Source organism: Amphiura filiformis, chromosome 8 (assembly GCF_039555335.1).
Source record: "Amphiura filiformis chromosome 8, Afil_fr2py, whole genome shotgun sequence".
Taxonomy (NCBI): Eukaryota; Metazoa; Echinodermata; class Ophiuroidea; order Amphilepidida; family Amphiuridae; genus Amphiura; species Amphiura filiformis.
The window spans coordinates 29,078,549-29,092,149 of record NC_092635.1 but is presented as its reverse complement, the minus strand read 5'-3'; the positions used below and the strand labels follow the sequence as shown (position 1 = coordinate 29,092,149).

The following is a 13,601-nucleotide window of genomic DNA, read 5'->3' as shown; positions in this document are numbered from 1 at the left end:
ATTCTGGTTGAAAACCACACACCCTGTATGGAAGATATGACCTTAATCTCCCTAGGGAGTGTGTATTTCAAATGGGGTTTAATACTTGAGTGTGTGACTCCATCTAAAATCTACACCCACCCTCCCTGTGTGGAAGACTAAGGTCATATAATGTCTTTCACAAGGGGTGTGTTGATTTCAACTGGAATAACCGGATGTGACTCTAACATTGTGAAAATTACCTACTAATAAAATGATAAAAACCCAAATTTATGGAATTTTCACTGTAATTTTGCAACACTAAGCTGGGTTTCTTCAAGATTTGCAGTAAAAATTACATAGTTTTGGAGGCTTAAGTGAAACGATTTTGCTATCCTATGTGGGATTGCTTGTTTTGCTGGTAGTGCTGCCTAAGGCCTGCTTAAGCATGGGAACAAGACTGAATCCTTGTCATCTGCTCATCTCCTAATTCTACTGTACATGCTATTAATGTGTTGGGCTTGGTACTGACAAGTGACCTTAAAACCTGTAGTCCTTCCTTCTTTCTCGTTAAGAAGCAATCTTGTAGTACTAGAGCAGGCTCATAAAAGGATAGTAGCTGAGGTATGAATTTATTTATTGCTAAGAGCTTAATTACACTAGGTCATTGTCACTTGGAAAAATAATTAATTCACTTGTGCTGCTTGTCCAACTATGTACTTCAATACAGAGTGTTGTGCAGTATTGTATTGTTCATTGCATGCTGTTAAAGCTGCTATCAGTGACTTGTGATATCAGAAAATCTAAATATAAAAATTCAGATTTTCTGCATTTTTGTAAAGCAAATGGGGTTGCTACATGTAGCATACCATTGTTTGGCAGGAAAAACCTCCTGTGCCATTGGCCTCTGAACATTCTTAAAGCAAAACATATGTTACATCTGGGCAGTTTTGTTTTAAACATGTTCAAGGGCCACAAGCATATCTCTGCAGCGCAAGTAATCAGATTAAAATCAACATAAAAAGTGTAAAATGTCACATTTTTGTCAATGTTTGGGGTGTTTGTCCTTACCATGCATACGGACACTTGTTGCTACATGCTATTGAATGAAGATTCATATTTATCAACACAACCATTGTCTTCCTTCTGGTCATTTTTTTTTCATGTAAAAAAGTACCTGATGACACTTTTATTGACTTATCCTTCACTTTTAGCGCATATAGAGGCTTAATTGCATGATGCGTTCTCAAAATTTATTGTATTATTATCTTTTAAAGCTATTCCTGCGATTTGAAAAATTTTTTTGCTTCACTGGGATCACTGATAATCAGAGATGTCACATTTCCGGATTTATCCGGATTCCAGATTTTTCTCAAATCTCAGAAAGTTTCCGGATCTGAGAAAATCTCCAATTTTAAAATGAAAATTCCTTATGTTTTCTGGAAGAAGGAAGCACTTTTTATTAAAAGTGTAGAACAAGCCAGGAGCTTTGAACTGTTCTTTTTACTCTCTGAAATGGCCTTTACTGTGGTGCTAAATGGCTTCGGGGGGCGACCGGGGCGGGGCCCTTAAGCGGGCCCCCGGCTGTGTTGCGCTTTGCAAGTTCAGGATTTTTTTTTCAGCCTGTGACATCTCTGGATAATGTCTTTAAATAAGTCCAATCTTATCTGAGAATTCAATATTTTACCTTTATAGCAACCAAAGAGACTAAACCCATGTAGAGAATGGGCTGCCATGTTTTGCATATCGCTCATAGAGGGCAAAATAGTGTATCTCCTGATTATTTTGCCACGCACCCGATTTTAAGTGTGCCCTTATTTGTGTCGAATGTGTTGTGGAAATAACATGCATTATGTGCACAAACATTTGTAGTGCTCAAACTTAATGACACAAATTATCATTTGATGTAAGGCGATAAATGCTGGTGGTACACTAGTTTGGTATCCATGTGTGACATACCAATATGGCCAATATACCATATAGCATATCATACAGGCAATTCTAAATGGGTTCTCTTTGAGTAGAATCTCTCTGACGGTGCAGTGAGTGATAATATGTGATGTGATCAAGCAAAATCAGTCGGAACTCGGAAATATTAAATTTTCAGTTTCTTATAGGATAGTAAAAAGCAATTACAAAGCTGCATTTTGCAGAGAACCCCATTTAAATTGAACAACCAGTTCCAAAGATATGAGCAATTAAAGAGTGTCCAAAACAATAGGAAACAAAAAGAAATATTTCCTTTGTTTGGCTATATCTCAAAATCAATATTTCCAAGTTCCAACCGATTTTGCTTGATCGCATCACATATGAGTCAATATACTTTTATTCAGCCAGAAGTGCACTATAGGGGTACCTGCCCTTATAAGTTACAGCCAACATACAAAATTAATTTATGTTTATTACTAAACAGTAAACAAACATAAAGAAGCTGAAAACAAAGAAAATACAATTAACTTTGAGAAAATTATTCTCATTTACATAAAGTATCAACATAGATGTACAAAAAAGTGTTCATATTTATCAGTTACAGTATTTTAATTCGTAATAAATCACTATAACTGACTGAAAAAGAAATATTAGCATAAGAAATGTTTGTTTTCCCAAGGTAACACATTGGGAAATACAGGATGTTTTAAAGTATACAATGTAGCACACATTTCTAAATCCACATTGAAATGCATTTTATATCATAATTATTTATTTTAAGAATTTACAACCATGTACATGTAGTCATCCATTAGAGATGTGCGCAGTGTTCCTGCAAAAGCTGTATGGCACGCAATTGGAACAGAACTTGCCAGAATTGGCTTCACACCAAATGAAAAGAAAAATATTATGTTTTCAGTCCAGTTTGACCATTTCATTGTCTAATTGGCCCAACACAAAGTCCATTGAGATAACACTGGATGTGCACATAAAAAAGTGTGAGTTTATAGCGTGCTGCACACAAGCACAATGCCTAGCCATTTGATCCACAAGCCTCAGCACACTTTACAGGTTGTCGCTGATCACTTCGGCCCCATATTATTCCATAAACCATAAAATCATATCACATGTTAGCAAATTTACTGCACTTGCAAACAGGCCATTTCAATAATAAACCACACATGACTGGACATTATTTTAGAGAAATAATGTAGGATTTATAAATTTAGGTAGGTTTGTTACATTTCTTCACTTGTGTTGATGCTCAAGTCGGCCAATCAACACACATATCATGTTAGCGTAAGGAGCTAGGTGATCCCTGTGTACATGTTCTACCCTGATGTTGCAGTGACGTCATTGCGCATTTCATAGGGCACAGCTACAAATCGTTAGTGTTCCCTCAAAGGACTGGTGTACACACGCATGCGCTTAAAGACGCCGTATAGATGTGCATGCGAAACAGCTGCCTCAACACTTTGAGGTCACCGCCACATCAGGGTGGAAAATGCTTTAGTGAAATACATGGAATGACACACACTGAGATAAATACATGAACAACTTCCTTTGTCAATTTGGAAAGAAGATAAATCATTTAAAAATGTATATATCTTGGCCTATTTAGCTTGCAAGGTTTCTGTCCATAATGATTTTACTGAGAATCACATCCTTGTATTAGGACACTTCATGGACATTTGAATCTTAGATTCACTAGGAGAGTGTGGAATCAGTAGTGCCCTGTGCATAATGGCAAATCTGCTGCATTGGAACTAAAATAGTGTACATTGTGCTCTGAAATCAAATTAGTGAGTGGCACCTTCAAATTTAAACTTTATTGAGGTTTGTCCATGCAATACTAAGTGAGTGTAATTGTCACAGTGCGTTACCTATAATTATTGAAAAAAAAAATACAAAATGGAAGTTTGCTGTGTGCAGGGTGAAATATTCCACGGCCACATACACCATTTACCTGCCATCATGGGGGAACTCTTCTAGATGAATCTCTTTGGTTAGTTCCTATATCTACTCTGGCCCATATCTACTCTGACAGAGTCTTTCAGAGAGCCCATATCTTATAATTTCTATGAAAGTGGTTTTTGAAACAATAGCTAATGTAAATAAGTATGCAGATTTTACACAGCTGTGGATTTTACATAAACCAAAAGAGTTTCATAAAACAGCTTTTAAGTCCACCATGATTTGGAAATATCCTGTATATCGAGGGTCAAGAGCCAGAAAGCCTCAACTCATAATAACCTGATGCTACAAGATGGTCATAAAGTCACCACTATAGAAGATACAGTCCATTAAACATGACAAAATTAAACAAAAACAACAAAAATTGTGGATGAAATAATGGATTTTTGAAGCCATCCTTGGTGTGATTTTAAAGGGTATGCATAAAATAAGGTTTTCAAAAAAAGGGTGTTTTTTTAAAAATATTATTGAAAAGTACCAAATTTTTATTGTTTTATAGACAAAATTTGCTCAAATTTACCAAAAATTGGTAACATTTAGGTTCTGGTTTGTTTTTTCTGAGACCCAGCCACACATCCTAACCCAAACGAAAGTTGAGACCCCCCAGGAGTTGACCCATCAAAAAGGGGCTTTTTAAGATATGGATGGAATCATGTAAGACATGGAAGATAAAAAAAAAATCCGACTTATTTTCACTCATATAATATCGGACTGCCTTGATCAATTTTGGCAAGTAATGTCTCAAAATGATAAAACTTCCTAAATTCTACTCAAACGTGAATTCAAATTTGAATTTTTCTAAAGCCTACCCCTCTGATGACTGGTCGCATTTAAGGAGAAATATTGAATTAGGCAAGATATTTCGAAGACAATTTTCCAATTAATTTTAGAGTAAATGTCTGCTCATTGCATTGACATTTCAGTTTGAAGGTGGCAAGCATACTTCCTGTGTAAATTCACAATAATAATTACACAACATTTAAATTTAGCCTTTGCAATAGTTTCTCATTATGAATCTCATATTACATATGTCAATCCAAACTACACTATTCCCCACACATGTCATTATATTTGCAGTTTTAGAATATTAATGCCCAGGTATAAGATGTACAAAGCCTGTCAGTTATCTTCATATTTTTAGAAAAGAAAATAGTTCAGTTAAAAAAGTTTCTTCTTTCAAACACACGTATGTGAAAGCTATCCTAGCGAATTGCTCTATGTGCTGGGCCTTTTGTACAAGCCTATTTTTTATATTAAAAAACAAAAGTGGTGGTCGTGTAGCTGCAAGAAAAGCCCAAGATAAACACACCCACACAAATATAGCTTGTTTTCATAAAAAAAAACCCAAAAAACATAGCACACAGTTTGTTTGTAAAATGTTTGAGAAACAAACCTTTTTTTACTTTAAGGATATTTCACCGAGATTTATCAACCATTTGAGTAACTTCAGAAAATTAACTGAATTTTAATCAAATCAAATTATTTTTTACTCAATAGGCCTAATTGACAATCTTGAAGCTAAAATGCCAACAAAAAATGCAATTTTGCTATTGTTGATTAGCATAACCAGGCCAACCCTAAAATTAGGCCTGACACTAGACTTATTAGATTTTTGCAAAAAATAAATAAAAAAACAAATTTGAAAAAAAAAGAAGAAAAAATGTTCCAAGGCCTTCATCAAATACAATTTACAGCTTTAAAAGTAAAAAAAAAATCCCTACTTACCTACCCTATTTTCTTTAATGTTACGCCAATCAAACAATTTAGCCTAAGTGCTAGCTTTGTTCACTTGACGTTGATCAAGATTGATGTGGTATTTGCAACACATTTTTAATAAACAGAATGTCCATCTATATTCTAGATTGTTGATTTGTAGTTTGGTTTGGGTAGGGAAGTGCCACTGAGAATATATAAGTGGACCCATTGCTGTACCAATTTTCCATGAAATTTGGACACATCGCTTATACAAGAAGTCCATATTTTCAGCCAAATTTAATACAAATTGGCAGGTTTTTACAACTTATCCACTATTTCTGGCAAAGTTAGACAATTTTGGCTGCAATAAGGAAAAGCTAGGCTTATTTTTATTAAGGCTTATTTATTATCCAAATTAAACATTTGAAAGGGATTTCAAAATGATTTGTTTACATCTGATGTGTGACAATTAAAATTAGAATAGCAAATTTTGGTATGCTTTGGGCACTCACCTTTGCAGGTAATGTCAGGGAGCGGGGCAGTGGGATGGCTATGAAATTTGGGAGGACACCCTTTCAAAAGCTGTCAAAATCATCAGGCTCTCAGTCTGTTGGTACATTTCCCTTTTTGTGCCCTGGTTTTGTACCTTCCCCAAACCATGCTATGCCACTGCTGGTCAGGCCAAGGGAGCACTCTGGTCCCTGCCACTGCCCCTGCCTAATATGCCACTGATGATGCTGTTATTTAATCTATACAGCCATAGATACAGAGGCGGCATATGATGCAAGCTATGGATATACTGTAACATCCATGTAGTATAAAAAGCATGTTGATGCATAATTGTACATTTGGATCCTAACCAGGCCCGTAGCCAGGGGATGCGGGGGTGCGACGCACCCCCCAAAAAATGCCAATGACCCAAAAAGTCCCACTTTTTGGAGGCACAAAGTCCCGTTTGCGAGCGTAGCGAGTGAAAAAGTAGAGGTTTTTTATGCCTTTTTGGTCCAAAAATGTCCAAATCCGCCCCCACCAGTCCAACAAGGTCCAAATTTGGAAAAAAGGTCCACTTTTTTCAAAATCACCCCAAAATAAATCCTGGCTACGGGCCTGATCCTAACAATTTAATAAAAGCATTTTGGTTTTAAATGGCATATAATCCTATGGACAACAATGTGGCAAAAATCAGTTACAATTCGATGATTACAAAGATTTTGACTGTCCCATGTTTCCACTGCTGTCACAACTACATGAACTGTACATTTCTTAATGTTCATATAGCCATGTATACAGCATATTCCCCATTCCAGAAAATGCAAAGACTGGTATGTTGTTTGATACCTGAACCCAACTAATAAAGGATGTATCAAAATTTAATAGTGCCATGTCTAGTTTTAAATAAGCCGAGTACTAATTTTTAATACATGTTAATCCATACAGCCCCTACAGGCTACAGGAGGGTACTCAAGTTTGGTTTGCTGGGTGTGCCGCATAGATTTTGAAAGTGGACCATATATATCAATTTTCCATGAACTTTGGACCCCAAAGTCAAAATTTTAGGCCAAATTGCCACATTTAATGCAAATTGCCACATTTAATGCAAATTGCCAAAGCGGTACAACTTTTCCCAAAAATTAGTGGGTAAATTTACAAAAGTTTGGCTACATACATGTAGGCAAAATTGACCTTCTTTGGGGGAAAAATTGGGAAAATAAAAAAATCCTATCCACATACCAAAATCGGCCTAAAAAAAGGGGGGGGGGGGGTAATTGATATACCAAATGGCTGAAAATGAGACCCATGTTTGCCACCCATCCTCATTATGGTCATTTGAACTGAGTATCCCTGGGGTGCAGATTTCAAGTGGAGTTCCCCATACAGGTGAAATTCAGACTCTGTGTTGGAAAAAAGTGTCTTAGCTAGCCACCCGTCTGGCCGTCATTTTAGACGGGGAGTTTGCTCCTGGGACGGGCAAAATTAATGCCTTTGACAGATGCTACCTTATTATTGTAGGTGTTTAGAAAGTCTTTTGACCTTTTTAGTAATCCAGGTTTATAAAACAAGTCTATAGCAGCACATATTTGAACTCTTTGAACCCCCAATGGGCTGTAGCAGTCTGGTAAATGTTTTAAAGGTCAAATTGGGACAGGCACATTTATTCAAATGACGGGCAAACCTGAATTTCTAGCTAAGACCCTGCTTCAATAGGGGGTGTATGGATTTCAGCTGGAATAGCCTAATAGTTATGCAATGTTCTGGAATCGGAAATGAAGGAAGGATGTTAATTATTAACATCAATTAATTCTCAAAGCTCATGACTTTAAGATATTAACATCAATGAATTCTAATACCAACTCATGAATAGAGTGTACACTGTACATCCAACTGATTGGTTAGCCCCTTGTCTTGTTTATGCGTTACATAAAAAGGTTTTGATATGGGTATATATACACTTACATAGGTTCTGTGGGCGGAATATCAAATGGTGTTTATGTACATACATACATTATGGTACAGTAACTTTTTTAATTCTTTAGAGTTCTGTGTACATGCAGGTGATCATTGATTGTGTAGAAAAGCGCCATCTCCCTGCTGGTTACCAATGGGTTAACTGTGTTATTGTCCGGACTGTTGATCAGCCAATCAGCATGATTGTTTATCATTTATGCGTTCAATGACGGCCTGTATAATGATCGACGCGCAGCACATAACTCTAAAGAATTGATAAATTTACTGTAGATTGAAGTATAATTTGTCTAAAAAACACCTTAACCTAGTACATTTCATCCAATATCTTTTGTCCAAAAATGGCATATTTTTACTATTTCTATTTTGCCCCCAACTTATGTTGGTGTTTTTCCTCAATATTGTTATTATACATGTAGTATTTTGTTCAATTTACCAGTAAAAAAGTTTAGTCTGAAACATTGTTTTGTTCTGTGAATGTTACTTTACATGGAATTGAATTATTATTCCACAATATACATTCAAATGTTTTTGTCCATTTTGTCCATGTGTCTTAAGTCCAAAAAAAACCATAACTTTGTTCGTTGTAATTTTTTGGGTTTTTTAAAACTTTTTTTACACCATATCTGATCTATTCTTTATGAATAATCCACCAAACTGGTGGACACACCCAACAACATGAAATAAGACAGAACTGTTGTGGTCCAAACTATTAACTATTAACTTTGAAAGACAGGACAATAGTGTCCAAAAAAGAGACCAAAATATTGGAGGGATTAAAGTGCAAGAAGCCACTGTCTACAATAGCTGCCTGATTGACATTTGACAATGTCTGTCTGTATTCTATATTACACACATGTAAAGTTTTTTACACTTGGCAGCTATTTTGCAGATAGAGGACGTCATATGCCGACATCTTGTGGGTACACGCTGCGATGGTCGTTCGATCTCCATGCGTGAACAGCAAAATCATCGCGTTGATGCGTGGTAACAACTGCGTGGCAAGCTGCGACCTGCGCGTAGTGTCCGACGCATGCACACGCGTATCATTTGTACCCACAAGATGGCGAAAGGCTGACGGCCTCTATTGGTTTTCTTGCATTAACCCCTCAAAAATTGGCAAATTACTTAATTTTGCAGGTACTTTATTTCACAAATTACCAATGTCAAGCATTTTCATGATGACTTAATTTTGCAAATTCAGACCAGAAATTTATCAAAATTAAAGTAACAAAAATGAAAAAAAATGTGGGAATTAGTGAATCTGTGCAGGAAGTGCCACTAGATGCTGCTTGTGATATTTAAATACTCAAAATAATTTAATTTGACTGTGTATGAGACAAAAGTATATTGGAGGAAATGATTCTACATCAAGCATTGTTTATAGTAAAAGTGGATTTTTTTTGTGCAAGTTATTTTTTGTGCTTTGCCAAAGTTGAACAGTTTCAGTTGCTTTTGTGATTCCAAACTTGCCTACATTAGGCCGTGTAAAATTAATATTTTGGTTCTCGTCCCCTCCCTCCTCAATTTCTGGGATTTGTCAGATTTTTTTTTTTTTTTTTAGATTTTTAGATTTTTTAGACTTTGGAATGATTTATGAAATCTTCATACATATAAATAAGTTTATTAGAGAACAAGCATCACTTCCAAGTCTTTTTGTGGTACTCTAGGGGGTTTATCCCTCAGAATCTCACATTTGAAAAAAAAAAAAAAAAAGGGCCTCATCGTTTCCTCGAGCACTGTTGGAGAAGACCGAAAACTACTGACAATGCTAATTTTACATTGAAAAAACAAAAAAACACCTCCCTCCCTCATCAATTCATGAAAATCCTCTGGACGAGAACCAAAACATTAATTTTATACGGCCTTAACCTATTACATACACAACAGGAATGAATATATTCGCTTGTTTGTTATTTTTGCGGTAGTTACTTGGAACACAAAAAGCATGAAAATAAATGCAGCACAAAAATTTCCACTTTTACTGTATATATTTAAGAATATAGCTAAGTTACATGTTTCGGCCGACAGCAACATATGAGCCGTTTCCGCAATTTTACAAGGCTGTTCTGACGTTTGATTTCTGTCATGATTACTGAACTATCATCTGTGAAAGAGAAAAAAAGGCAAACAAATATGAATTTCACACAAAAAAGCTTATTATGGCTTGTCATTATTACTGAACTATCATCTGAGAAAGAGAAAAAAAGAGCAAATAAATATGAATTTCAAAAACATTTATGACAGACATGTTCAAAATAAGTAATAGATGTCTAGGTGTTTTGATTTTGTTCCAGTCAAAGTTTCAGTAATACCCCTGTATACCCCTTTAATATATTTTTCTTTGAAGGAAATTTTGAATATACAAGTTGTCCTAGGAAAAGGCAGGCCCAAAAATATAAGGTGATATTGTATTAATGTGTTTTGAACAGTCATTGTTTACATTAATGTGAAAGCCACATTTTCAGGAAAGAAGCTCATTTGATAAAATAGTTTTGAAGATATACATGATCTCTGATATAACAATGGTTGCGGGATCAATTGTGCAATTTTCTGCTATGCGTCACAGGGACTGCCTTTTGAAGAGAGCGAGAGCAATCTCTACTGCTCTCTTTAAATCTGATATAAGAGAGTGATTTTTAGCTCAGAGTCTCCTTAGTTGATCATTCTCTCCTTACATTCTATTGTAATTACTCTAAACAGCTCTCCTTGAAGGCTTCAGAAGACCTATTAAATGCTCTCCTGCAATTCCAAAAGACAGTTTCTGGCATCACTCGATTGATAGTTTGTGGAGCCTTGTATGTATACATTGGTGGCTAAATCTGTCAAACCCGTTTGGTTAAAAGTGAGATATCATGTGTATCTTGAAGGGAATTTTCTGAGAATTTCAACAATTACATTAAGGGCTGGGGTATGAACGTTTGGACAGTATTTATTGTGGGACATTAGAGCACATCAGACATATCGAATTGCATTCTGAATACGAAGAATGTCCTTTTGATATCAAATAATTTTGATTTTTTGAAATTCGCAATGTAATACATATTTTATGGCAAATTATTAAAAATTGATATTTTTATTTTTGATATTTAACAGTACTTGAAGTAAACTTTATCAATCTGATGATTTATACTTAAAGTGTATGTAGGTGGGATGAAAAGCCGACGATCAATTGAAAATTTTGACCTTTCATTATTGAAGATATGGATTTTTCCCCAAAACACAAAAAAAAAAATAGGTCTTTTGGGGAAAAAATCCATATCTTCAATATAAAAGGTCAAAATTTTCAATTGATCATCGGCTTTTCCTCCCAGCTACATACACTTTAAGAATATATCACTAGATTTATAAAATTTATTTCGAGGACTATTATATATCAAAATTTGAAAAATATCAAATTTTTATAATTTGTCATAAAATTTGTATTATATCGTGAATTTCAAAAAATGAAAATTATTTGATATCAGAAAGACATGCCTCGTATTCAGAATGCAATTCGATACGTCTGAGGTGCTCTCATGTCCCACAAAAAATACTGTCGAAACGCCATAAACGCTCATTCTAGACCCTTTAACAATTTTGTAGATTTTTACAGTTCTAGAGTTATATAGAGGAAAACGTCAAAAAGTGTAAGTTCTCTCTGTTTTGGCCAAGAACTAACAAACTAACAAATTTCCTGTACAATACATATATCACTCAACAAAACTGTTCTGATTTGGATGAAAATTATAAAATTAATTAACAAATAAATGGAATCACTGAACCTGTGCCCAGACACCACTGGTCCTGCAACCAGAACATTCAGGATCACATCTTTATAACTGTTTTATCAAACAAACTCCATTTTTTGCACACAATAGCTAAATGATGTGGCATATAAACGCATCCCAAAAAGAAAGTATCCAGTTTGATTTTGGTCCATAATTCAAAGATTGGGTCTTAAATTAAGACCTACTAAAAGTATGTTAGAGATAAATATATTCCGCACAGTTTGATGCCTCATTTGTCCAAATCAATGTAGAATTGATGACACAATGACCTTTTGAATAAAATCACCTCAATTTTAAAAGTTGCAGTAAATTCTTATTGATTTGGTCCTGCTACTCAATATGGACAGCGAGAGATCAATGCCAGGGCGCATCAGACGTATCGCTGAGAGCATGCGACGCAGATGTCTGGCAGTCATTGATGCAGCAGGAGGACATACCAGATATTGACTGTGAAGAGTGAAGGGTAAAACATTGAGGAAGGAGTAAAAGAGTAAAACACATGAAGTGAAGTCAAACAGTCTTAGACCGTCTCTGTTATTGTGTACCTTTATGAAGAATCTTGAGAAGCAGGAAAATCACATCAATAGGGATTACTGCAACTTTTAAAATTGAGGTGATTGCATTGAAAAGGCCATTGTGCCATCAATTCTGCATCATTTAGACAAATGAGGTATCAAACTGTGCGGAATAAATTGATCTGTAACATACTTTTGATAGGGTTTGCTTTAAGACCCCATATTTGATTTATGAACCAAAGTCAAACTGGATACTTTCTTTTTGGGATGCGTTTACATAAACTGAATGACTGTTTAGGACACAAAGCTATCATTATATTTATTAGGGCTCGCTTTTTTGGGACACCCTGTATATCATTTAATTTCCGTTCATTGAATAAATAATTATAAATAAAAGACCCTGTATGTATGCCTATATATACAGCACAACATTTGATATGCACAAGCCAGAATGAACCTGTATCTTTTAATTGCTTCCTTACAGGCAGTGACATCAAAACATTGAGGTCATTGTGCGATGCATATCAATCTGCTATCTTTGTGCATGCCTATATAAATGAATCAACATTAGTAAGTTACAGCTGTGAATACGTACCTGCAGTTGCCTTTTGCCTAGGTAATAATTCATTTTGGTCCACTTCATGCAGCATTAAATTAATCTCCCTCATATCTCTGTCAAAGAAAATTGAAAATTGTATTTTACAATGTTTTCCAACAACTTTTAAAAATGTTTTTAAAATAAAAACTCTTGCAATCACCCAACACTTTTTCTGGTAATGTTTCTATTCTTTTTTTTTTTTTTTTTTTATGAAAACTGAATGTTTTTGTTTTTGCTAGGTACAATAATGTCTTTGTTGTAAAATGTAAGGTAATATGTGACACGATCTAGTCCATGGGGGCCAAAGGAGGCATTTTTTGGAAAATGAGTTACTGTAATTATTACATTATACATACAATAGGCTATCATTTACTGAAAACACCAAAGTTCTAGCATACTTGGTCTAAAGTTCTAAAGTTTTTTGATGTGTATTTTCTTATGTATTTTATTGTTTTTTTACTCCATAGTTTTACCTTTATCTCAGTTTCAAATTTGCCGCCTTTGGCCCCCATGGACCAGATCGTGTCACATATGAAAACAAATATCAAAGAGTAATTGAGCCTTGCATAAATTATGATATGAGATTCCTGCAAGCAGAATGAATAAGTTGTTGTTGAAATTATTTTAGAGTTATTTTTCAAAATAAATTGTTAAATTCTTGGGTATTTTGTTTATTTGGCTTTATCAAAATATTGATAT

At 35.0% G+C, this 13,601-nt stretch overlaps 1 protein-coding gene across 1 annotated transcript in view; it reads right to left on the bottom strand.

Annotated features, from left to right (window-relative positions):
* Positions 1 to 9,892: 9,892 nt before the first annotated feature.
* Positions 9,893 to 13,601, bottom strand: part of LOC140158914 (regulator of G-protein signaling 7-binding protein-like) — a 34,925-nt gene continuing 31,216 nt past the window's right edge. Inside the window, exons 5-6 of the mRNA XM_072182181.1 lie at positions 12,900 to 12,976; positions 9,893 to 10,126 (exon numbers count right to left, since the gene is read on the bottom strand). Of these exons, the coding sequence (XP_072038282.1) occupies positions 10,026 to 10,126; positions 12,900 to 12,976 (178 nt within the window). The 3' untranslated portion in view covers positions 9,893 to 10,025. The remainder of the gene's footprint in view (positions 10,127 to 12,899; positions 12,977 to 13,601) is intronic.